This window comes from Typopeltis vanoorti, chromosome 21 (assembly GCF_054136105.1).
Source record: "Typopeltis vanoorti isolate ZY-2024b chromosome 21, IOZ_Tvanoo_1.0, whole genome shotgun sequence".
Taxonomy (NCBI): domain Eukaryota; kingdom Metazoa; phylum Arthropoda; class Arachnida; order Uropygi; family Thelyphonidae; genus Typopeltis; species Typopeltis vanoorti.
The window spans coordinates 55,589,293-55,616,940 of NC_143569.1; the positions used below are offsets into that span (position 1 = coordinate 55,589,293).

The 27,648-nt window shown below is 35.0% G+C and overlaps 1 protein-coding gene across 1 annotated transcript in view; it reads left to right on the forward strand.

Moving 5' to 3' along the window:
• Positions 1–535: 535 nt before the first annotated feature.
• LOC150094867 (uncharacterized) overlaps positions 536–27,648 on the forward strand; it is a 33,869-nt gene continuing 6,756 nt past the window's right edge. The window contains exons 1-3 of the mRNA XM_090411685.1: positions 536–947; positions 1,008–1,313; positions 13,337–13,741. Of these exons, the coding sequence (XP_090267811.1) occupies positions 536–947; positions 1,008–1,313; positions 13,337–13,728 (1,110 nt within the window). The 3' untranslated portion in view covers positions 13,729–13,741. The remainder of the gene's footprint in view (positions 948–1,007; positions 1,314–13,336; positions 13,742–27,648) is intronic.

Sequence of the window (27,648 nt, forward strand, 5' to 3'; positions counted from 1 at the left end):
TATTGCTTTGTGTAATTTAGTTGCATTTCTTGCTATCATGGTCAAATTGAAATTACAATAGAGATGACCTTGAAAACTTTTTATAATTTTTTTTATTTCACAGTTTGCATCTAAAAAGCATAATGTGATAAAGTGGAATGGAATTAGCAGAGTACCTTAAATGTCTGGCAGAAGAAAACCATAGTTAGATTTCTAAGGAATGGGATGATCGTAGAATAAGTGAAGCACAGAACAAACTGTAGGATTATTATCTCTCTCTCTCTCTCTCTCTCTCTCTGCACTAATTTGCATTATGAAAATCATTTTACAGCTGTTAAAGGATATTAAAATTGTTTTCATGACAAGTCTCTAGCAAAACACCTGTGTTGGTTTATTCATAAGTAATTATTAATAAAAAAAAACACTTTTTATCAGCTGTTGTTGATGTTTACTTTAAGAGTTAATTTTTTGTTAATAGTTTTTACATATGTATGATATATCTTGTAATTAATCTGTAGATGAGAATTTAACATTTATATATATATTCCTTTAGGTTATGACAGCACAATTAGCTTGCGATATACTAGTGGAAAAAAAGGAGCTGCCTTTAATTACATTTGGTGTTATAACTGATATTCAGTATGCAGATTGTGACAATAGGCCTCCACATCCAGATGGTAGTGACACAAGATATTATCGTGGTTCCTTAAACCATGTAGATCATGCATTCATAAAATGGGAACAGCAATCTTTACTGAAACCAGTTAGTTTTGCACTGCACTTGGGCGATATTATTGATGGCATAAATTATCAGAATTCAGAATCAGAAAATGCGCTCAAAAAAATATTAAATCACTTTGAAAAATATTCCAAAAATATTCCAACATTTCCTGTAGTTGGAAATCACGAACTATATAATTTTCGGAGGAGTGAATTGGTGAAGCACTTTTATCCATCAGTTGAACGAAGTGACATTTCATTTAATGTTTCATCAACCTTCTCTATCCACTCATTAAACAATCATGAAGATTACTATCATCCTTTGTATTATAAATTTGTTCCAGTACCTGGGATCAAATTCATAGCTCTTGACTGTTTTGAAATCAGTGTTCTAGGTTATGAATCCTCTCATCCTAACTATAAACAGGCAGCAGAGATCCTTTATTTGCATCATGGTCATTATAGTTTTAAGGACTGGGATTATGGTACTCACTTGAAAGGGACTGAAAGACGTTTTGTTCAGATGAATGGTGCTCTTGGGGATAAGCAGTTAGCATGGCTGGATGCTGAACTTCAACAATCGGATGAACTTAATGAAAAGGTAGTAGTTTTTGGTAAGTTAACTATCACTTAGACTTACTTGGAGTCAAATAGGCCCTTACTATTTATGTAACTTAATTGGCAATGTTAATATAGCATACATTTTGCAATCATATCTGTTTTAAATCTGAAGTCAAGGTATTTGTATTGAAAAACTAAATTTGTTATTGGGCAAGTTATATTATTATTATTTTCTTGATTACCATGGAATCGCAAGACTCATCATGAGAGATCAACACAAAGTCTATCATACCACTGATTAAAATCATCCACTGTCTGCGTGTTTACCATCCTCTCAAGCAATGCATTCTGTGCTCCTGCAACTCTCCATGCAAAAAACTTACTTCTCACCCATTTACTCACTACTTCCTTTTGCATCTTTATGAGGATAGACTGCATGCCCTCAGTCTATCCTCGTAATTAACATTATACACTCTTGATATAATTTTTGTAATTTATCTCTGAACCCTCTCTAAGGTTACTTCATCCCCTTCAAATCCCACTGACCAGATTAGCACAGAAATCCAGATGTGGTCTGATCAAAACTTTATACAATGGGACCAGCACACTTTTATATCTCATGGTTATTGTTTTCCTAAACATTGCAGCAATTTTCTCTGAGATGGCTTCACAACCTTTGCAGTATGTACTCAGAACTTCAAATCTCTATCTATGATCATCCTAAGATCCCTTGCTTCCTCCACTTCTGCCAGTATAACTCCACCAAGTGAGTATGAAGCATCCCATCTATGGATCCCAGATTTTAAACCCTTGCATTAAATTGACATCTCCATTCATTTGCCTACCTTTCCAGCCTAGTCAAATTATCTTAAACAGTCAAAACATCTGCACTTACCAATAACCCTCCCAAACTAAAGGGCTGTCGATGCACAATATATAGTCTCTCGTAGTCAAATCATCCCCACCTTCCAGCCGTGTAGTCTGTTTCCACAAACAGGGCACTGGCAAACCTGGTGAGCATTGCTGCCTCAAAAGTGTATCTTCTCTAGTTGGAGGAAATATCAACTAGATGTATTTCATCACCTGGTGAAATGCCACTATCTTGATTATTAGAGACCTGAAGTGGCTGCAGCTATGTTTGGTCACTAAAGCAAGGGTTCTGGTTTCTGTCTCCCCCTCCCCACTCTTCCCACATGCAGTAAGAATGATACCCTCAATGACATACCAATTTCACTTTGGGGGTCCAGAACCTCCCTCATTTGAGGGTACAGCAGTAAAACAGTTCTGCAGACTGGCTGTTGAATAGTACATGGACCGAACCAATTAGTATCGAATCAGCTCAGTCAGCTAGTGTCAAATTCTGCAGCCACATATTTTGACTCTCTCTCTCTCTCTAAAGCTCAACTTTCTGCAGTCAAAATACCACAATAGTGGGGTCATCCTTCTTGGTGGCTTCATTCTCCACGATTCGTATTGGCTCCCCTTCAGTTTTGCCGATCAAGCAGGCAGGAATGCTGAGGTGTTTGTCACTAGCAATGACCTATATCATATCATCAATCTTCCTACCAGAATACCAGACATCCCCCCCCCCCCGGTCTCTAGTTTGCTAACACACTTGATCTCTTCCTAACAAGCTCGCTTTCCAGGTGTACTGTGGTTGTCGGTTCTCCTCTTGATAACTGGGACCACAATTTCCTACAAGTCTCTTTTGCCACAGAACAACCTTCATCCACCAGTTCACAGTCTTGTGTCCTTTGGCACTACATGGGTACCAACTGGGAGGACCTCTGACTTCTGTTCCTCCTTCCCATGGTCCAGCTACTGCTTCAGCTCTTCTGATCTGCTCAGACTGAATAAAAGAATTCCAGAAATCCAATCAATGCTGTAAAAGAAAAATCTCTGCTTACCACGAATGGCTCAAGACCAAACTCTAGCTGGCCACTTCCTATACTGCAGCTCACAACAGTCACAAAAGAATCATCACCAAGTCCAAGTCAGACTTTGAAAGGGCCAAATGCTGCAAATTCACCTCCTGCCTAAATGGCGGTCACTCCTCCTTGTTCCTTGGCAAGGAACAAGGAGGAGTGACTGCAACTTTGGGTGCAACTTCTGCTCACACAGGTTTCCACTACTCTCACATTCCGATGGTACTGTAGTTACCTCACTTAAAGACAATGCCATCTTAGCATCATTCTTCTCTTCCAATTGCTGCATTGATGACAATGGGTTCCCTCCACTCCACCAAGATTGGCTCTCTTCATGTTTCCCATTGTCTTCCAACAAAAAGAATCTGAAGAATGCTTAATAACCTGAAGGGTGCATATTCAACTGGCATCTACCCTACAACATGGAAATAGGTCCACATCCTGCCCATCCCAAAGAAAGGTGATGTCAACCAATGAACTGCTGTCCAATTGCTCTCTCTTCTGTTCTCTCTAAAATTATGGAGAAGATCATCAACAACCAACTGATGAACCACCTAGAAACATACCAATTAATCGGTGACCAGCAGTATGGATTCTGGTATTTGCGATGTACAGCTGATCTTGCTTTCACCACCCACCTCTGAACTCAGGCTATGGAGAAATTTGGAGAAACTCATGCAGTTGCCCTCAACATTTCAAAGGCATTTGATTGAGTTTGGCACAGGGAGCCTGCTTACAAACTGCCATCCTATGGTCTGCCTTCCTCACTCTGCAACTGGATTGCCAACTTTCTCACTGGTCATTCACTACATGTCAGTGGATAGTTTACTCTCCTCAGATTTCCCCACCAATGCAGTACCCCACTCTATTCATCTTGTATATAAATGACCTGTATCACAGACCTCCGATCCTATCCATAGCTTTGTCAATTATAGTACACTCCATTTCTCCGTTTCATTTAACAACCTTGCAGTGCTGAAGTATTAGAATCCTTAAGATCTACCATGACAAAGGACCTGAAATCACATCTCCTAGCTATATCCCAGTGATTCAAGGACAACTTTGTAAACTTCACTGCTGCAAAAAGTCAGTTCTGTGTGATCTCTCGCAAGAAAGAGCTCACTCTCCCCCCCCCTTACTTTCAGTAATACTGTGATATCCAAGCACAATCAGATTTCTCTTCTTAGACTGACCTGCACCTCTGGTCTTTCATGGCACAACCATAATAACTTTAGTTTAATCCTTTATTGAAGTTTAAGCAAACAAAGTTTGCACCTGAAAATATCTTCAGGACTGAGGTAAGGTGGTGCAACACCAGGCAACTCCGAGCAAAGGTGGACCAAGCTCTCGGCATTCTTTGTCTCAGTATCTCCCATAATGCAAAGCACATCTCCTTGCGGACATGTATACTGCTATGCATTAAGGGAAGGGCCACTACCCAGACCGGTTTTGACCTTTATGGAGGTCTCGTCAGTGGGAGGCAGACCCAAATGTGGAGATACTAAGGCAGAAGCAATTGGAGAGGTCATATTTACCTATACAAGTTGCCAACAGGTGTACCGCCTTATTGAGTTACTCTGTTTTCTTATCTTTCACTCCTCTCAACAACCTCTTGATATCTGCCCTTACATTCTTCTTATGTCCAACTAAATCATTTGGTCCCACAACCACCACCGTCTTGCTTGTATTCCTCCTCATATCCAAAGTGTGAATTATCTTGCTCATCCTCCCTCATAGACAGCAGATCTTATGGACTCTCTCATTAACCAATCCTCTAACAATGGAATCTCTACACTGCTATTCTCAAGTCATTCATCACCTTATTTCTCTTTTTCCTTTCATTGTTATTTTGCATGCTTTCCTTTGTTTCCACTGAATGTCTAATGTCATTCTGCGTATTCTTCATTTCATTTTTTATTTTGAACAACTCTTTCTTCAAATCTTTCATTCTGGCACTTTCACTCTGTCAACCCCATGGTCTAGCTACATCTCATTCTGCTGCACCTTTCTTCCATTTCGTCATTCCTACTTCCTTTTGCTTCCACATTACTTTAGTTTCTTCATTCTTGTGTTCTTTCACTCCCTCAGTCTATATTTCGTTCCATTTATGTTTTCTTTCATTTATGCTAACTTTCATTCTTTTGGTCTGTTTTGCATTCGCTGATAACTCTTAGTCTAATGGCATATACACTTTCTACAAATCCATGCCTTCTCTCGTTTACTGTTCAGTCTCTCCACAAGCACTTCTTCCACATTTTGCTACACATACATGTTGCACTCACTACATCATACAATTTTCAAAAAGTCAATATTGTTAACAGCAGAATGCACGAGGTCTACATGCCGCGCAGCAGCATGTAGACCTCATGCATTCTGCTGTTGTGTTCAGTTCAAGGCAAGATTCAAAACCTCTCTAAAAAAAAAAGTCAATAACAAATCTGCAAAGTTAAAAATCAAGTAGGTACACTAAGTTATCAAAAATAACAATATTATGCTAAAATGCATAATATTGTTGCCAATTATTATACCAAATTGCACTTATCTTTTTTGGAAGCTCTTTACCAATGAAAGTATTATTATTATTTGATGCCTCCAACTGCAACTACACCAACACCATCATTTCCACAGACAATCACAAACATCCATGCCCATGGCAGGATTCGAACCCGCAGCCCTTTGGCTGGAGAGCGGATATGCTACCACTCGGCCAGCCAGGCTGGCCTCTCCTGCTAACTTTTTGTTGTTGTGAAAAACATAAAACATAAACACCATCATTTCCACAGACAATCACAAACATCCATGCCCATGGCAGGATTCGAACCCGCAGCCCTTTGGCTGGAGAGCAGATATGCTACCACTCGGCCAGCCAGGTTGGCCTCTCCTGCTAACTTTTTGTTGTTGTGAAAAACATAAAATACAAAGACAAAAAAAAAACTTTTAATAGCATTTTAATATAATCTCATATTAAAAATGTTGTTTCATTAGCAAATTCTGTCAGTAAGTAAAACATAAGGATAGAAGAATACATCTTACAAACATGCAGAAAACTTTATTTTTGCTAAATAAAGTTTCTACATGGTTTCTAACAAAAATCAAAAGCCTGTGAAACCTTATTGGAAGCACTAATTATAAGGCAAATATTCAAACTTCTTGACAGTTTATTCTCTTTCAAGCAGCACAATACTAAGAAATCTCTTGTGATAAAGGCTGTGAAGGAAGTGAACTGAATAAATTTATATGGAATAAGAGAGAAATTAGTCAAATTATTAAACTACCTGTATACAATATAGTGTTCAAACCAATTTTAACTTATGGATTTTAGAGCTGGGTTAGAAATAAAACTCATGATACAGATTAATGAAATAATTACAGCCCAAAGAGAAATAATTAAACAGCAGGTTTAATTGTTTCAATATTTCATCTCTATCACAGGCATCTTCAGGAATACAACGTTAAAATTGTAATAACACACATGAAAACAAACCAGAAACAATTATTGGAGGAAATGAAATTAGACTAAATAAAGACTATAGTCTTATAAGGCTGCTGTTGACTATCCTTAAATGTTGGCAGGAGGCCTATGAATTAAATTTTCTCAAATCTTCAAAAGTTTAATATAACCATATTTATTAAGATTAGGCTGGTTCTTTAAATCTTCCACTGATTCCAAAAAGAGTTTTTCAAGTTTATATTTACTATGATAGAGCATGAGAGTTTTCTTCCATCTGATTATGTGCAAGGTATCCAAAGCATAGTCTTCTAAACCTAACTGACCATAATTGTGGCAGCAGATGTATTTTTTGTGTCCTTTTTAAGCCATTGAATCTATGGCTTAAATAACCTATGGGGGGGACACGAAGAAAGTGGAAATCAAAGGGAAAACTGAAAAACTACTTGATTGAAACAAAAGCATTTAATGAAACTATTTATTGACACAAAAACAATACAAAAACATAAAATACACTCTGAAAAAATAATAAAATGTATAAAATCCACTTTATTGAATAAACTAGTTACGCTTACAGGAACATATCAATATTGCAAAATATACCGAGCAACTAATTAAAACTAAACAGTAACAAATGAATCTAAAAATTAATAGCTTCCTTGGGCCTGTTTTGTGGAGCAAAGCCTTTCATGTGATGGTGATACATTGGAAATTGACACTCTTAGTTCTCTTTCTATATTTAACTGAGATCTATATTTTGTATTTAAGGCAGTCACTGCAGAAAATCTGATTTCACAAAGATAAGATGTTGGAAATGGCTAAAGTGCATGAAAAGCTCTTGACTTTAGTGCAGAAAATTCATCAACACCAGCCCAAAATTCAAAAAGTGATTTAGATGAAAATTGTCTTTTGATTTCTTCGCTTGATGTGAAGTCTATAAATTGTTCCTCTTCTAGTGAGAAACCTTCAGGGGTAATTTGAAATGGGTTTCTAACCCACTTGCACATTGCCATTATGTTGTTGCTATTATAAAATAGTTTCTAAAAGTCTTTGTCAACATTGTTAAATGATTTTCAATAGTTGCAAATAAAACTTTGATGTGTTGATAAATTCATCCACATTTGCAAACATTTCTAATTTTTATTGCTTTACTTTTTTGTTCGATAACTCCAGTTTTTTTACAAAAAGCGTTAACTTTCTTGTTCATCTCTAAGATATGTGTATTTTTTCCGAGTTGCAGGTTTAATATATTTAGTTTCTTGAATATGTCCAGCAAGTTGCTCAATTTCATCACAAATAAGCGATCTCTAAACATCTCTGCTTCTTAATGTTTTTATTCTTCCAGGAAGATCGCTATTTTGTCTCTTAATTCTCATTTTCCCTGTGATAACCATCTTGTCTCGCAGTAAAATAGTAATGCTGAATGTTCCGCTCCAGTCATGTCTTTGCAAAATTAAAAAAGTCTTGATTTTAAAAGTCTCATTTTTAAGTAATTCACGATGGTTATAACTGTTGTTAACACAATGTTTAGATCAGAACTCATTTCCTTTGCAGCAAGAGCTTCTCTGTAAATCATGCAGTGAATTCAAATACATTGTGAGGATTTTTCCCTCACAAGGGCTTGTGAACGTTTAAACCTTCCAGACATAATTCGGGCACCATCAGTGTAAATTCCAACACAATTTTTCCACTGTATGTTTTTTGCCTTGCGTATAAAATTGTCCAGAAATAGAGAGAGATTCAGGTGCTGTGCTCTTCTGTCTATTGGTTTAGAAAACAACTCTTCAACTGCTGATAATCTATTGCAAAATCAAACATAAGCAATTAAATGACAATCCTTGTTGATATCTGTTGTCTTTTCAAGCTGAATTGAGAATAACTGGTCACAAAGCTTCGACAAAAGTTGTTGATGCATATCTTCACATATATCACCAATTTGCCGAGCAACAGTACTATTTGATAGAGGTATGCACTGTAGTTGTTTAGTAAAACTTTCTCCAAGCATAGTTTCCACAAAGGAGGTGGAAAGAGGGGTAAATAGTTCCACTGCATAAAGGAGGTTCCAAGACTGCTGTTGAAAATTACCGGCCGATCAGCATTTAAGAATTGTTGTCAAGGTCTTGGAGAAAATAGTCAAGAGGAAAATACAAGATTGGATAGATGAAAATGGGATACTGTATGGGGGGACAGCATGGTTTTGTGAAGGGTGGATCATGCCTCAGTAACTTGCTCACGTTTTATAACACAGTGACGGCTGAACTGGATAAGGGTAACAGGTTTACCGTGATTCTACTGAACCTTGCTAAAGCCTTTGATAGGATACCACATGGAATTCCAATCAGTAAACTGCAGCATATGAGAATGGATATAGGGTTGGTGAGATGGATAGGAGGGTGGTTGATGGAGAGATATCAGAGAGTGGTTTATTCAGGAGTAGAGCCGAAAAGACGGCCTGTGACTAGTGGTGTGCCGCAGGGTTCTGTTCTTGGACCACTACTGTTTAATTTGTTCATTAACGATATAGGGAAGGATCTGAGAGGAACTGTGCATCTGTTTGCGGATGATGCAAAGTTGAGTAGAGCAAAGGTGGGGGGTGCTTCACAAAAACTAATATTAAAAAATGGGGTACACATGAAAGAAGATTTTCATATGCAGAGATTATTATTATCATTCAGGCCTCCATGGAGTCAAAAGACTCATCATGGGAGGTCCTTCCTAAGAAACACAAAGTCTATCAAGACTGGTCGAGGGGAGGTGGTGTGCCGCAGGGTTCTGTTCTTGGACCACTACTGTTTAATTTGTTCAGTAACGATATAGGGAAGGATCTGAGAGGAACTGTGCATCTGTTTGCGGGTGATGCAAAGTTGAGTAGAGCAATGGTGGAAGGCGCATCACAAAAACTAATATTAAAAAATGGGGTACACATGAAAGAAGATTTTCATATGCAGAGATTATTATTATTATTATTCAGGCCTCCATGGAGTCAAAAGACTCATCGTGGGAGGTCCTTCCTAAGAAACACAAAGTCTATCAAGACTGATCGAGGGGAGGTTCCCCCTAAGAAACACAAAGTCTATCATACCACTCCTTGAACTCAATGACTGTTCTTGCTCTCACCACTCCATCAAGCAGTGCATTCCATGGTTCAACCACCCTCCATGCAAAGAAACCACTCCTCACCCTCTTGCTCACAGTTTCCTTTTGTAAAAATTTCCGACCATTTTTATTGAAGTGCCCCAGATATAGGGAGTAGTAGTGGCATTACGCTAGTCTTTATGTTCAGAGAGAGAGAGATGTGAGGAGGTGGAAGGGACAGACAAATTGTAGATCTTTTTGGTGTTTTAACCATTGGGAAGGAAGGTTTGGCAAATAAAAACAAGTTCTGCTGTAAGGGAAGCTTGGGTGGAACAGAGATTGTGGGCTCTGTTGACAAGGGTTTTGATGACACCATTTTGTTTTGAAGGGAATGAGGGTAAAGTTTATGTATGTATCTACCTGTGTGGCAATTTTCTATAGACTGCAAAAGATAGGGAGCCACTGGGCAGAAGTATGATTACAGTGAAAAAAAGGCAAACTGTTGTTATTTTCTTTTTTGATAATGAACTGGATTCTGGGGTGTTGACTGTTGAGGTAGAGGAGGAAAGAGTAATGTGTCTGCGCCATGTTGCAAAATTGAGAACACATCAACAAGTCTTAACCAAATAAAAGGTTTGAGACTGGCAGTATCAAGGGCATGTTTTTCAAAATGTTCCATATAGAAACTGGCTGGGAGGGGCATACAAGTATCTTCTATCTGTTTATATAAGATGCTCTCCCAAGAGAAGTAACCAGTATAGATAGCAAAATTAAAAGATCAATAATGTCAGGTGGGAAAGCATTTTCAGTAAATTTATGATAAATTTAGAAGTAAAACACTTGATTAAAGATGTGAGACCACAGATGTGAAAGTTCTGAGAAAGAACTCTCATATGAAAAGTGAGTGGAAGTGGGAACATTAATGAGTAAAGTTCAGTATATGTTGCTCATTGTGACCTCCCATGATGAGTGACTATATAGGTTGCTGTAATAATAATAAAACTGAAATGACACTATACTAGTATGGTACTAACCTTCCCAAAAATAAATGATTTTCCGACCTCCATGGAGTCACTCATTATAGGAGGTTCCTCTGTCACGTATACGTAGCTCATCATACCATGCCTTAAATACATTCACATTCTCTGCAGTCACCATACTCTTAGACAATGCATTTCAATCATTCGCCATATAATATATATATACAGGGGTATCTCGCTAATCCGAACCTCTTTAGTCCAAACCCTCCAGTAATCCGAACTGCTTTTAAATTTAATTTCCCAAATTTATAACGTTACCATATAAAAAAAAAATAATAATAATAAATTTGAAGGATGTATTATTTTCAGTTGCTGCTGCTTGGGAAGCCGTCGAAACTGAAGCAATTCAAGCATCATGGAAAAAAACTGTGACCTTCTAGAATTTACAAGATGACTATGGTTATCTTGGTAAATTCAATTTACCAAGATAAAAATTCAAAAAAGTTTGAATTTCCTCTTTTAACAAAAAGAGGAAATTCAAAACGTGCATAATTTGGTTAAAAATATAAATCCAGTTGTTGAAATTTCACAAACAGATGTTTGTGAAATTACGGAATGGATTACAGGTAGAACCGAAAGTGAATTCGAAATCAAATCAGATGCTGAAATATGATGCTACAGCATGAATTTGAAGACGATGCTGACGATAAAGAACTGAAAGAAAAAATTAAAAAAAAAGTAAAACATGAAGAGGCGATTGACAGTTTTAATATGTGTATAGAATGGACTAAGCAGAATGATACACCATTCCACAAAATTTTATTGCTAATGCAGCTTTGAGAAGAAGCATTCGAAAAAAGTTTAACTTCCAAGAAGCAAAGAAAATCTGTGACTTTTTTTACAAAGAAATAAAAAAAATTGTGTTATTTTGTTAAACTTTTTTTGTGTGTGTTGTGTACAAGAAAGTGATATTTTTTACGCAAATTAAGTTATGTACTGAACTATGCAATTTTATTAAATCAGAATCCTCAACAACACAGGTACATATAAACTAAATTTTTTACTAAAATAAACTTGTGTACTGTATTATTTTTTTAAGTTTTACATTACAGTACAGTAGTTTATTTTCTATCAGTTACTTCATTTATTTACAGAATTAAACTGATGTACCATTAGAATCTGATTATTTTTGTTTTAGACACTAGTTATTGTTGTCTCTTGGGTAATATTCGCTAATCCGAACGAGCACGGTTTTTATTAGTTCGGATTAGCAAGATACCACTGTAATTGTATTATATATACAATTCTATTTCTGTTATCTATAGAATATAATTATATGCATTCATTTTTTTAAAAAAATTATGGAAACAACCTACTATGTTATAGTATAACTTCAGTTTAACATAAACCAAAATCACCTGACATTTCAACCTTCATATCAACCTTCATCCGGAGTATCCACATATATACAAAGAAAAACAAGCTACATTACAATCTACATAGTATGCTAAAGTCACATTAATTTGTGGTCAACTGTTAACACTACTGGCCTGACATCAGGTGAAATAAAAAAACATACTGCATCAAAGCTAGTCCTGTTATTATTATTTTGGTTATGAATCAGTTAAAATCATTAAGAGGTATATTAAGCTAGAGAGCAATGTGCTCGCACATAATTACTCGCAAATAAATTCTTAGAGTCCTAAAGAACACAAATGACACATTAAATTTAACAATTTTAGTAAAGCAGGCCTCTCAGGTCACGCTCTTAACACCCTCCACGAAATCGATTAGAAAGATTCCTTTTCCTTACATCAATACAAAAACCTGGTATGAATGCAATTTTAAAGAAGTCTTTGAAATTTTGATCAACCATTGTGATATTCAAACCATAATGGTGGCATAAAAATCCCAAGAATTTGGATGATACACATTCAGCCTGCTTAAGTTCTTCAAGTTCTCCACCAAACCTCTACTTTAGAACTCTAAGCAATAATTTCAGCCTTTATTGGTCACTATCCATACTGTTTTGTTATAATTTATCTGCGATTATTGTGAGAGCACATTGCTCTGTAGCTTAATATATCTCTTCATGATTTTAACTGATTTGCAACTAAGCAAATAATAATAACAGGACTCTAGCTTTGATGCAGTAAAGGTTTTTTTTTTTTTCACTAGAGGTTAAGCCAGTAGTGTTAACAGTTGACCAAAATACTATCACTTTAGCATACTATGTAACGTAGCTTGTTTCTTTGTGTGTATTCTCCAGATGATGACCTTGATATGAAAGTCAAAACTTCAGGTGATTATTTTGGTTTATATTAAACTGAAGTTTTACTATAACACATAATTGTTTCCATAATTTTTTAAAAATGAATGCTGATCATCATGTAACTATGAAGGAAAGGATAATTATATGCATATTTTATATAATTATATTCAAAAGCTTTAGTGATATGTTTTTTATTATCAATACTTCTTTGAAGATGTATGACAGCTAAAGATATTGTGAAATCAGTTGTATTCATATCTTTTTTTTTTTTTTTTTAAATTCCAACTTTGGATCATTCTCACTCTTAGGGGACTAGATGTCATTTAACTTACTGTTATAAGTTGTATCTCAATTTGTATTATATTTTATATTTCAGGTCATGTTGCTGTGTCTCCAGATAGTTGTGATCATAGCTGCCTTTTGTGGAATTATAATGAAGTTATGAATATTTTCCATAGGCACTTCTCTGTTATAGCATATCTGTGTGGTCACACACATAAGAATGGATATGCTGTTGACTCCTTTGGTATTCATTACATTGCATTTTCAGGTATAATAGAAGCATCACCAGATGATTTAACTTTTTCAACAATTTCTATTTTCCAAAATAAAATGGAGATCCTTGGATATGGAAAAGAAGATAGCTATAATCTGCAGTTGAAACTATTTGTGGATCACAAAAAAAAGGAATTGAACATGATATCTGAAGATAAAGAAAGTAGCTTAACTGATTCTCTTATCCACCAAGCAATTCAAGTATTAGTATGATTTTTTTTGAAGAGTAAGTAAGTTGTGATTTTAGTTTACTTTTATGTCTTTCAGTTTAATTTATTTATATAGTTTGTAAAATATATAAATAACATAATGAAACAGTTAAAGAAAAACGAATACCACAGAATGCTTCATTAGAGGTTGTTTATTTGGATCAAATTTTTGCTCAAGTATCAAGAACATATTTAGTATAAATTCAAAAATTAAACAACATATAAATTGCATAACTAAAGAATCAATGATGAGATTGTGTCAGTCACATGTAAATAGAGTACTACCATGATCCAAATTGCTCTAGTCTTACCAGTGTTTTTATTTATATATAAGTTTTAAAAAAATGTGCAAGATGTGTAAAGAATTTTCCATAAGGAGAATAACTTAAGCCCATCCAACTGGGGTGATGTATCTCCAAGTTTTCACAGTGTTCTTTTTATAACTGCTCTCATAAGAAAATAGCTATTAGGTAGGATGTATTCTTTTTCCAAAGAATTCTATGTTTTGGAGGATATGCAATGTTCAGTAAGTTCAGATTGTTCTGGCCCCTGGAACTGAATATAGTCTAGGTGTTCCTCATGACAAATAGTCATAGAATCTACTAATTTGGCTTAAGTACAAGAGACCACGTGTGCAGGGAATTTGGTAGATACCAGGGTAGGCTGAAGAGGGAAGCTTGTCCTTTGCAGCCTTAGAAAGGAGGTATGTTTATTAATCAGATAAAACATTAAGACCCAGTTGATTTAATTTGGATACACTTTTGACATATGAGATGACAGTATAGTTGATAACTTCTTGGGAGAGTAACTGGAAAATTGACCTTGCCGATAAGACGTGAAGCTGTTAATAAAATAAAATGGAAAGAGCTGTTAGAGTTCAAATGTGACAGAGTATGGATGTAGTCTCATCTGGATTTTCTTTCTAAAGACAGAAAACTGAAGGATCTGATCTGATGAAAAATAAGCTAGTTAGTGAAGAAAATATCTAGAAATTGAAAATATCGTTTTCAATTTCTAGAGTAAATTGTATATGAGGATGAATAGCATTAATCTTTGTAAGAAGATTCTGAAGTTTGGATAGAGAAACTGCCATACTGCAAAGATATTCATGTGTTTCTACCACAAAATGTCTAAGATTAAAAAAATATTATTATTACGTGACACCTCCAGCGAGTCCAAGACTTATCGAGGAAGGGCACCTATTCTACAACTCTGTCTCCACCACTCAATTCACCAACTACAATAAACTGCATCTACACCAATAGCCATCTACCACCACCACTAGTATTTTCACAAACAATCACAAACATCTATGCCCACGGCGGGATTTGAATCCGCAGCCTTTTTTTTTTTTTTTTGGGCTGGAAAGCAGATATGCTAACCACTCAGCTGACCAGGCTGGCAGATAGATGTTACAGAGCTATTCAAACTGTTCATAAGATAATTTGCTGGAGTAGGAGAAAGAGGACCATCCATGGTGATATCCTTTATTTCTAAAAGAGAGGGTATTGCCATTTAGAACATTTTGAACCATGCTACTATATTCATGTGTGACTGACAATTGTTGATGCTTTGAATTATGTTTACTTGTGTCTTATTTAGTTTTTAAATTGATACTGAATTATATTATAATTGATAAATTATTATTATTATTAATAAATCTAGGGAATCAGGACTTGTCAAAGGAGGCCACATACTACACGCACTAGCTGTTATACTTGTTCTTGAATTCATTCACACTGCTTGCACACACAACATCCAGTGGCAATTTGTTCCAATCACACACACCACTATGAGAGAAATCATCTAGATCTCACACCCCCCATCCTGGCAGCATTCATCCTCAGCTTCCAAGGATGTCCACTCATCCTTTTCCCACCCTCCATAAAATGAAAAATCCCATCAAAATTTGATATTTTGAATAATTTTCATAACAGACATCATTCTTATGCACACTGTATTGCTTTCACATCCTCCTTTTCTTTACAAATCTCTTGTTTGATAAAATTACACATCCGTTTGACTCCAACTGTATTTATTCTTCAAACTTTCGGGAAACATTCTGATATAGCATCATTTAAGTATTTTTTTAAAAAGGCTTCCCATTCACTGTCGATATTCTTCCCATCCAGCAACTGATACAATTGCTCCGAACCCAGTATACTCCTTAGTTGGTCATAATTTCCTGCTGTGTAGTTAAGCATGTAACCTTTTCTGAAATGGAGCATTCATAAACCTAGGCACTTCCCAAGTGAGTACTGCATGATCACTCACCAGCCAGAGGTAGAATAGGTATGTCTTTAATCAAATCTAACACTCTTTGACCTCGAATTTCTTCTCTCACATGCTGCTTGAGGAAGTTGTCTTTCAGTAGCTCAATAAATTCAGTTTCATTCTTCTCATGAGGTACTGCTACCCAAACAATGTTTGGATAATTAAAGTCCCCTCCTTATGATTACTCTTTTCATGCCCATCTTCTTCATTTGATGATGCATTTCTTCATCATTAGCAACAGATCCACTAGGTCTGTAACAACACCCTCCCCCCCACTGTGTATTTGCTGCTGTTAGATTTCACTTCACACCAGATGGCTTCAAACTCACTGCCACATGAAAAACTGTTACTAGTATTACAATCATAGGTCTCAACACTAACTGGACATGTAATCTGATATCATTAGCAGCATGCCCCCCCCCCCTCTCCTATCCTGTGTTATATTCTTTTTTTTTTTTTTTTTTTTAAATCCTTGAGCATCTCCATGAGCCAAAGACTCATCAAAGAAGACCCACTCTAATCATTGTTTAAACAGTTTCTTTGAACTTGGTTCAAAGTAGCATATACATTTTGTTTGCTTACACTGATAAAAGATTAAACAAAAATATAATTTCTTAGCAAGTATAATTTACTTTGCAACCAAGCAAAAAAAAAACCTTTTCAACAATTTTCTCGGATCCAAAGTAATCTAATAATAAGGAGATACATCTGTTTACTACTTGTATATGAGAAATATATAATTCTGCATTAAATTCAAATTTACGGGTCTGGCTCCTAATGATGAGACCTCAATAAACTTCCTTTCCAATGTATATATTGCTATGCATTATGGAAAGGTCACTATGCAGACTACCTAGAGGCTGATGACTTCACATTAATTACCTTAGTATTCCATGATGTAAAGCACAGTTCCTTTCAGAAGTGCGCATTGCTTTGCACTGTGGGAAGTGTTACTATCCAGATCAGTTTCGACCTTTACTGAGGTCTCATCAGTGAGAGCCAGATCCAGAAGAGACACAAAGATTGAATTAATGCAGAAATCATATATTTCCCATGCACATGAAACACGGTAGTGTTTTTCAAAATTTTCCGTGTAAAAATTGGTGAGAAGGGGGAAAAACCCATAGCAGTTCCCTCTATCTCTTTGTAAATTTTGTTCTTCCGAGAAAATTAACCAGAATTGATGGCAAAGGAAAAGAGAACTAAGATAGCAGAAGAAAAATCATTTTTTAAGAGTGCTAAGATGCCCCACTCTGCCTTCCCCAAAGATTACAACCCTCAGCTGTTCAAGCAAAATGCGAGCAGACTCCTCCTTTCTTCTAATCCTTGTGCCCATACACAGCATTAATATGCTACTGTAAGTCTTGTGGCCTTCACAAGATATTGATATCTACCAGATATATACGAGGGTGGTCTGAAAAGTTCTTGGCCTAACAATGAAAAAACGAATTTTTAATTTCAAAATTATTTTTCTTTTTCAACATAATCTCCCTTAAGACTAATACATTTATTCCAGCAATGCTCCACCGCCATTATCCCATCCCTGTAGTGGGTCTCAGTAAGATCTGTAAAATACCCCACTACAGCTGCAATTGCCTCTTGATTTGAAGAAAAATGCTGACCAGCTAGGAAGAGTTTTAGTTTTGTGAAGAGATAGAGGTCAGAAAGAGCCAAATCTGGGGAATAGGGTGAATGTTCCAACAATTCATAGTGCAGATCTCTTAATTTTCCCATTGCCAAAATACTTTTGTGGTCGGGTGCATTGTCCTGATGAAAGATGATTTTTTTCTTCTGCAAACCAGATATTTTCTCACGAGTTTTTTCATCTCTGGTTAAAAGATTGGAATAACATTCCCCGGTTATTGTTTTACCCTTTCAAGATAATTAATAAACAAAATGTGTTTAGCATCCCAAAACACCAATACCATTACCTTTCCTGCTGATGCAACAACTGACTTCTGTCCACTGTTTTGTCTGCTGTTTGGATTCTGGTGTGTAATGGTGAATCCAAATCTCATCCATAGTAATAAATCGATGCACAAAATCAGTTTTATTCTTGTTAAAACACTCCAAGCACTTTTCATGCAAGTTCATTTTTGATCTGCTGTGAGGAAGCATGCCACCCATCTTGGACAAAGCTTTTTCATTTGCAATTCTTCATGCAAAATATATCCTACACGTTCTTTTGAAATGCCTATAGTGTCAGCAATTTTACACACTTTGACTCGCCAGTCATCCAATACCTTATCGTGAACTTGATCAATGATTTCTGGTGGTGTTACACTTTTTGGATGTCCTTTACATGGATCATCTTCAAGGCTGGTATGGCCACATTTAAACTAGGCAACCCATTTCTTAATTGTCGAAAACAAAGGAGAAGAATGGCCATAAACTTTTATGAACTTTTTTTTTGGTGTTAAACCTTCTTTTACAAAGAATTTTATAACTGCACAATACTCAATTTTATCCATTTCAAGAGATACAGACAACACTTTTGCTTCAGACAGCTGTATAAAGCAAACTACTTGATAGAATGACTTGCAATTTCACATGGATGCTTATGACAGATGTGCCACTTTGAAAAAAAAAAATTTGCCGATAGTGTTGCCATTTATTGTCGAGGCTGAGAACTTTTCAGACCACCCTCATTTGTAAATTACACTTCACTCACACTTATTGCAAAGTCTGTGAGCTTTGTCCCATTCTCTTTGCTGTCCACATACAAACTTGCTCTGTCCATTTGTCTACATTCCTCCTAATTTCCAATTTGTGTTAATTTGGCAGCTCTTTTGCATCATTCTTTTCTCTAAATTTTGAAAATATTTTATTTCCTGAGCTAATTTATGAAATAAAATATGAATGTGATATTAAAGGCTAGCTTTTCTAATTGTGCAAATAATTTTTCATTAACTGGTATGGAATCCAAAACATTTGCTTTCATCCTGTTCTTGACTAGATAAGAAATGTTCCATAAATTCTTGTCACTTCCATTATAACATGTGATTTCAGAACATTATTCTCACATCCTCTCTTTATATATATATCTACATTTTAGCCCAAATTCTTTGTAAGTCTGGTTTCACACATTTTAAAATTTTTGCAGGGTTAGAGTTGTTGCTCCTGTGCTCATCTGACAACTTGGCTGCTTTATTTTTTAGGTATCTGCATCTAATAAGTTGTCTTCACTTCCACCCATGGGTACTCCATCCATTTGCAAGAGGGAGCACTTGTGAGAACTCTCTGGTTTTGTAAATATTTTCTTGTTTGAAGTTACCATGAAACAGTCTTCTCAGATCCCTCCCTTCTTATCTCTGTTTTGTTTGTTAACTTAGCATGGACACATCACTCTTTTTGTCTCTTGAACCAATATACAGGTACTCTCTGACTTATGAACAGGATGACTTCTGAACACCTGGCTGTAAGTTGAAAATATGAAATGAGGTACAACATATGCACCAGCAGGTCAAGAAGGATATAAATAAGTATACCACTATATTTCTGTTGCAGAATAAAAAATACCCCTTAAAGGAATAAAAGTACTAACTGTTTATTTTGACAGTTACAGCTGCATGCTAATAAGTCACCTTTTGGCTGACAATATTGTTTCACAGTGGCTAACTTTTGTTTTAAATTAATTGCTTTTCTTTTTTTAATTACTATCCTAATCACAATCTCTTTTTTTTTTCATTTAGTAGACACAGGAATTATTTACTTTTTTTTTGTTGAATATCACAAAAAAAAAAGTCAATACAGATGCAAATAAAATTGAACTAGCACTGAATAACACTATAAACACAACTGCTGAAATAAATCAGGAAGTCAGTATGTGTAATAGCACCTTAAAATGCATCGGTCATGCTTCCATGTGAGGACTCGATAATTAGTGTTGTGCATTTGAAGTGCAATTCAAAATGAAATTTTCTTAAGGAAATTTTACTACAGGTGGTCATAAGTTTGGAGGACTTATATTATCTTACGAATTGCTTAGATTTGAATGGAGATTATTGGGAAGACAATCCATATAATCTTTAAGGAATACAGAGAAACAACTGGGGATTCTCTGGTTTATCCTCACCTTTGTGGTGCACCTCATTACTATGTACTGTTGATGTTGAACAAACAAGAATGAGCTTGCAGTTTGAGACATAGCCAGTGAAATTGGATTCTATATTGACAAACTACATATACAATATATGGCAGAAAATGATCATGTTTCCCACAGCTTTTTTGAGAATCTGGAGTGAATAGTGCAAAGTCAGTAATCAGAATTACCTCAATAGAATTGAACATAGGCACCACTGATGTAATATACATCAATGGAAAAGAGTGGAAAGAGGAATTAGAGAAATATTGCAGACATAATTTAGAAGAGGAAACATGAAATCCTTCTAAGTATAAATACAAAATGATTTATTTAGACATTAGGGAACAGAAAAAGGAAGAAAGCTGCAGTATTCAATACTAAACATGGAGATAAACTTCTTGAATGAGAGTAAATTTCAAATAGACTGATAGGAGCAAATTTAATGGAAATTGGATAGTGTGAGTTATGGATTTTTTTTTTTCCATACTGAAGATTCCATTAGCAAAGAAGTAAGTGAATTACTGAAATCATTAGAGAAGGCATATGACAAATAAAAATGAACAGCTGATTCTTGTTAGAGACCTGAACAGAAGAATAAGAAATAAATTTCAAAAATATAGAAATGTTTTCCAAAAATTTAAAAATGGAATCAGTGCTAATAATAATGGTAAGTACTTGCTGGATTTCTGTTCAGGACAAGAACTAGTTATTACCTAACTATATTTCAACAAAATGATGCGTATAAATTCACTCAAAACACACAAATAAGTCTCAAGTATGTTGTTAATAGTGATATTCATTCATGATTTTACAGATTTTAAGTAGAAAGCGAACACCTTTTTAGTTTTTGAGCAACTTAAAAATGAGTATCACATTCACAGCGAGAAGAAAAATATGTTCAAAAGTTTTAAAAAGAATCAATATTGATCATCTTTCAAGTCAAACAGTAGACTCAAATAAACAAATATTATTGAGGGACAAATGAAAGAGTTTGGCAACAGTAATGAAAGCTTAGTCTCTGGATTCATTAATGAAACTGCTGAGCAAGATAAGGTTTCACTGAAAGTTTAGAAATGTTGATTGGTTCAGCCATTCAGTGTTTTCTTTGGGATTGAGGTTGGTGCAGGATGTTTAAAGAAGCACTCCATGAAAACAAGAAATCATACATAACGTTTCTGCCCAGTACCTAATTTTGTTCTTAAGTAATACAGAGAAAATGTATAATAGTTATAAAATAACTTAAGAAAAGTAGTAATGATTTTAGAAAGAACATATGTGATAATGTGTACATGGAAGAAAAAAAAAAAAAAGCTTGAAATGGGTGGAGGACACCAAAATGAATCAAATATCATAGCGATACAAAAAACTAATAAGGATATTTTGATTGTTTGGAGTAATTACTCTTAAATGTTAAATGAGATTGCAATGCAATTACTAGTTCATTTCAGTATTTAAACAGTCATGACACCTTTAAAAATATAAAGACTAATATTTTTATATCAAGCATTATATTATATGCTTTATATTATTATATTATATTATATTCATTATATTATTATATTATATTCATTCATTATATTATATCTAATTCTTTGCCCTGTCCCTCACACAGAATCACTAAAACTCTGCACTTTACCAAATCCCTCTCCCACAAAAAACCTCCATCATCATAAATTTCTTGATATGTACCTTCAAGGAGCGTACAGGTTATGATAACAGTATTAGCTTATAGATAATAGTAACAGTTATGATAACATGATTAGCTTGACATTATTATTAATCTCCTATCAACAATTTCCCTCCAAATTAATCTGTTACTTGTCAGCACCCCAATATTGTCATATCTAATAGTTTTTCTCTTCTAAGATACTTCTGACTGAATCAGTCCATCCTGATCTTGATTTCCCTCTGGATCTCTTTCTTACCATCTTGGCATCAAACTCCCTTTTCTTCTAACTTTTCCTCTCCTTTCTGTGTAAGTGACCACACCACCTAAGATTACTATGCTCACACATTCTTGAATGCAAACAATGGCAAGTTCTTTCCTCATATCCTTGTTTTTAATATGATACTGCCATTGATGCCATCTATTCACTTCGTTAATCTTTTTCAGTATTCCCAGATATGTGGTCTCCAGTCTTTGATCAAGTGTTTTATTTCTAATTCAACTCTCAGTTCCATATGTTAAAATTGGTTTGACACCAAGAAATTATGATCACAAAATATCAGTTGCTGTCTTGATAGATGTTATACCTTTTCAGAGGTGCTCTGGAGCACCTCTGAAAAGGTATAACATCTGAACGTCCTTCAGGCATCAGCAAAAATTAGCCCCCCCCCCCTTATCTGCTCACCAAAAGACCCTTCTCACCTTTTTATTACCCTTTATTACCTAGATCAGTGGTGGCGAATCTTTTTATGTGCACGTGCCAAAAATTTACAAATCGAGTTGCTGACGTGCCGGAGCATGCCAAAAATTTACCAATCCATTTGCTGATGTGCCGGGCAGTTTTTAATAGGGGAAAATTAATAGAAAATTAATCTAACTTAATTTATTTATTTATAATATTTTTATATATAAATTTATAATGTTATTCAGTGTAAAATTGATTATTGTATTATTAAGTTTTCATTATGTTGGTTTGAAAAAAAAAACAATAGTGAGAAAAATATTTATGCATTATAACTTCACTATCGAAGTTAGCTGAGCAAGGGAAGCAGCAGAAGGATGTCAACTTGTCAGCGAAACGCTTACCATATTTACTCAAAAATAACTCGCCCTCGCATATAACTGGCACCCCTGATTTTACTTTATGAAAAAAGACATTAAAAAGTGTTGCATATGCCTCGCACACGAAAAATGTTTAAACATGTTCACATCGAGGGATACTAACTCGCTCACTGTGGTTAACAACCCACCCTCCCCAACAGCCATTATACTGGAGATGAAAGAAAAACAAAAGAAGTAGTTTTATTGTATTCCTGATTAAGGTACAGAGGCTTTTGCAGTCTGTGTAATATACACTCGGTCTCTTTTTATGTGGATTTGAAGTTATGCGGTGCATAACTTGAAAACGTATGTACCATTGCACATAATGAACAGCGTATTGCAGCACATTCTGACGTAACATGAGTAACGTGTAAGCAGTGAGTGTCTATGAAGTTTAATTTTGCATGTGAGTAAGTGTTTATCTTTTCATTATCGAAAGTCTAAATTTTGCTAATTTTTATTTTAAAGATTTAATTTAGCCCAGTGGAGAAAAAAAAAGCACCAAAGAAAAGCAATTTCTTTGGAAATGAGAATTGCAATTTAGATCACTTAGCAAAAGGAGAGGGATCTACAACGATCGGTAAACATTTTAATTTAGGCGAATCTACTATAAGAGCAATTAAAAAGCATGAAGTTTCTATAAAAAACTGCCATTTCTAGAACAAAACTAAGTGCCAACTTATCATTGTACTCAAGAGATGCTTTATTAGAAAAAACGGAACGAGTGCTCGTAATTTGGATTGAAGAATTAACTCAAAGAAGAATTCCTATAAGTGGTTATTTAATTAAACAAAAAAGCTCTTCTGTTTTATGAACAGATAAAGCAATTGAGCCACCTGCTTCCGCTTCCCAGGCTGATAAAGAATTTTCGGCTAGCAAAGGATGGTTAACCAGGTTTTTAAAAAGGAATGCACTTCATAACGTGAAGATTACGGCAAGGTTGCAGCAGCAGATGAAGATGTAGCCAAAAATTTTCAAGGGAAGTTAGCCAAAATGATTGAAGATGGTGGATATTGTCCCGAACAAGTGTTTTGGAAGAAAATGCGTAGTCAAACTTACATTGCAAAGTCTGAGAAAAAAGCAAGTGGGTTTAAACCAAGCAAAGATCAAGTAACATTTTTACTTTGTAGCAGTGCATCAGGGGATAGAATGTTGAAACCCCTCCCTAGTAAATCGATCTCTAAGAACACGTGCTGTAAAAGACAAACTAATACAAAGGCCTGGGTAACAACTGCTGTATTTACTGAATGGTTCAATAATTGCTTTGTACCAGAAATGGAAACATATGAAACAAAATGCTCTCGATTTTAAAGTTTATTAATTGTTGACAATGCACCAGGGGTCTATATAACATTGTTATGGTTCGATTAGGGCTCAGGGGTCGATAAAAAAATATAAGACATCATTGTACGGGTAATATTTAATTCAGTTAATTCAGTAATCCTGAATGACAACGCAATTAAGAGTGAATCGTGGGAACAGTGATATGAATAGAACTTGTAAGATGGAGCAATGGTCATGAAAATAGTTACGGAGGCCAATCAAGTAGGCCAAAATGATATATTTACCAACAAACGGATGTCAGTGGTTCCTGCCCGGCCAGCATGGCAGGAGCGAGATTGCAACATGTGCGCAGTTGCTTATTTACTTATACTTACACGTATTCAATCCCAGTCTCATTTTTGCGCATCTACATACAAGTGAGCATTAATGTTCTAAAATTCATCAACATACATATTATAATTCAATCGTTATTCATTCACGAACTAAACTTCTCTATGTTGAAGAGTTGAGCAGGGTTGGTAGTTTTGTACATCCTATAGAAATACATGAGTAGGTATATTATTTAGACTTATTACTTTTGCTTACTGACTTCAATTTTAATTATTTTGTTACAACCCCAGCAACCACAATGGCAGCTTCAGATTCTAAAAAGAAATGCAGACAATATTCATTAGAATATTTGAAACTTGGGTTTATCGCTTCATTAAGAAACGAAACGAGGCCTGTGTGTCTTCTTTGTAAAAAAAAACTTTTAGTAACGATGCAATGAAACCAGCAAAAATGAATGGTCATCTTCAAAGACTCCATCCCGATAAGAAAGATAAAGATCTTGACTTTTTTAAAGAACTGAAAGAGAAATACACACATCGACCAACTATAAAATCATTTATGAAAGCACCTGCCGAAGCTGACAATAAATAAGAATTAACAGCCTCCTACAATATTTCTTTTAATATAGCAAAAAAAGGAAAACCATATACAATTGCAGAGGACATTGTTATACCCGCAATCAAAGAAGTAATTGAAGCCATAATGAAAAAAAGATTCTGGCCCTGTTTTAAAATGCTTACCATTGAGTGTGAATACTGTGAAAAGACATACTGGTGAAATGGCTGCAGATGTAGAAAAAACTGTAGTATTAGAACTCAAAAATAGTAAGTTCTCCATCCAACTTGATGAATCTACATTCGATAGTTCTTCTATTCTTATGGCTTATGAAAGATATTATAGTGAAACCAAATATCAAATTATTGACGAATTTTTATTTGCAAAATATCTTGAAAGTGATGGAACGGGGTTGACAATTTTTCAGCGATTGGAGGAATATTTAAATAAGTATGATATTCCATTTACTAATATAACAGCAGTAGCCACAGATAGCGCACCTGCAATGGTGGGCCGTTATCGAGGTTTCACTGCCTTTCTGAAAGAAAAAGTTCAAAGTGTATGTACTATTCACTGTGTGTTGCACGAAACCATTTGGTGGCAAAAACTCTCAGTGACGAACTGCATGATACTCTAAGAGTGTGTATTAAATCTATTAATCAAATTAGAGCTCATCCTCTTAAATCGCAATTGTTTGCCAAACTTTGTGAAGAAAATGATGAAGTATCAAACCAATTACTCTTGCATACTGAAGTAAGATGGTTGTCTAGAGGTGCAAGTCTACAAAGATTTGTTGAGTTGTTCAACTCAGCCCTAGAGTTTCTTACATATGTTAATTTGTTTTTGAGTGATGAACTGAAGAGAAATAAAAATCATATTTTCTACTTGGCAGACTTATTTTCAAAATGTAATGACGTACAGACCCGTCTACAAGGTAAAGATGTCACGATTATTCAACCTCGGGCGATTCTTTTAGGCTTCCAAGCTAAATTAGCCTTATTTAAATCATCGTTACGAAAAGATTTTCAGTACCTTTTGAATCTACGGCAATAGGAAATAAAAGATGAAGACTTAGAAATATACACAAAACATCTTCAAAATTTGAGCAATGATTTTAAATTGCACATTCCAGATTGGGTTATCATACCATTTTCTGCAGATATTGAAAATATCGAATGTAACTTACAAGATGAACTTATTGAATTGTCAGTTGATCTTGAAGCTAAGATGCTTTTTAAAAATAGGACTTTAAGTTACTTTTGGACGAATATAAATGTTGTAGAAAAATATCCAAAACTTTCTGAAGTGGTACTCCCCTTTTTGCTTGCATTTCCAAGCTCGTACATGGTTGAAGCTGGTTTCAGCCATGTTAATTCCATTTTAACAAAACAAAGAAATAAGCTTGATATAATTCCATGGCGATTTAAGGCTGAAACTTACTAATTTTGAACCTAACTGTGTACTAAGTTAATAAAAGTCTTATTTTCATATATATATAAGGAAGATTGTATTATTGTTATTTTGTTATCTAAATTAAATTTTATATATTATTTTTCCCTCCTATCAAATATGTAATGTTAAGGACGTCAAAAACAGAAACGTATCCCTTTGATGTTAAGCCAATATAATAATATATACTATATTATACATACAATAAACACTGAAACTATAAAATAAACAATCTAAAAACTCACATAAGCATCTTTTTTGCTTGTCCTATTATAATTATGTAATAGTAAAATAGAGGGGGTCGATAAAAAGTCAAGAAACTCTTGAAGGGGTCGACAGTCAAAGAAGTTTGGCGACCCCTCCAATGCACGAAGTTATCCGCGTTTAGAACATCCAAATGTGCAGGTAGTGTTTTCTCAGACGTTGCCGAATAGTGTCTAATAGCGACAATAATTCTGATGACAAAATGTAAAAAAAAAAAATATTACTTTTCAATAAAGTAAAATGAATAAAGCTTTAAAACAAACTTAAGAGGCATTCTTATTTTCCTCAATTTGTTTAAACTTTTTTTATGCGATTTTAGGTTTATTTTAATTCGTTGCTTCGGTTTTATGCTGTTTTTGAAAAGTATGGAACGTATCCCTAATTTTTCAACGTTAAGTTAGATCTTTTTGTGCGATTTTTTATATGCCGCTTTCTGTGGAACGCACCGCATAAAAAGAGACCCAACTGCATTTCTAATTGCAATAAATAACAGCTGGAATAAAAATGGTGCTAACTAATGAATTACATGTCTCCTCTCACAGAAACTATGCTGTATAGACTCGAGCAAAACCATATGTTGCACCGGAAACACAGTGTCTAACAAAAAATTGTCCAATTTTTCAATTACATGAAATAAGTGTTTGTTTTATTGCATTTGAAATTCTTGATGTTATTATGACAGATCACAAAGGCTAACCTCAAATAAAATTATACCACGAATTGAAATATGCCATATAATGCATGTGTGAGTTCCTGTTCCAGCTCAAACGCAAACAAGCAGCAATAAAATTCAACCAAAGGTTGAAACTTTCTGTGGGTTCAGCCCATCGATAAAGAGAAGTTCTGTCAGAACGATAAATGACACCCCGTTGTGAATGTGTTAAAACTACAATAAGAAATATATAGTAAACGTTGTT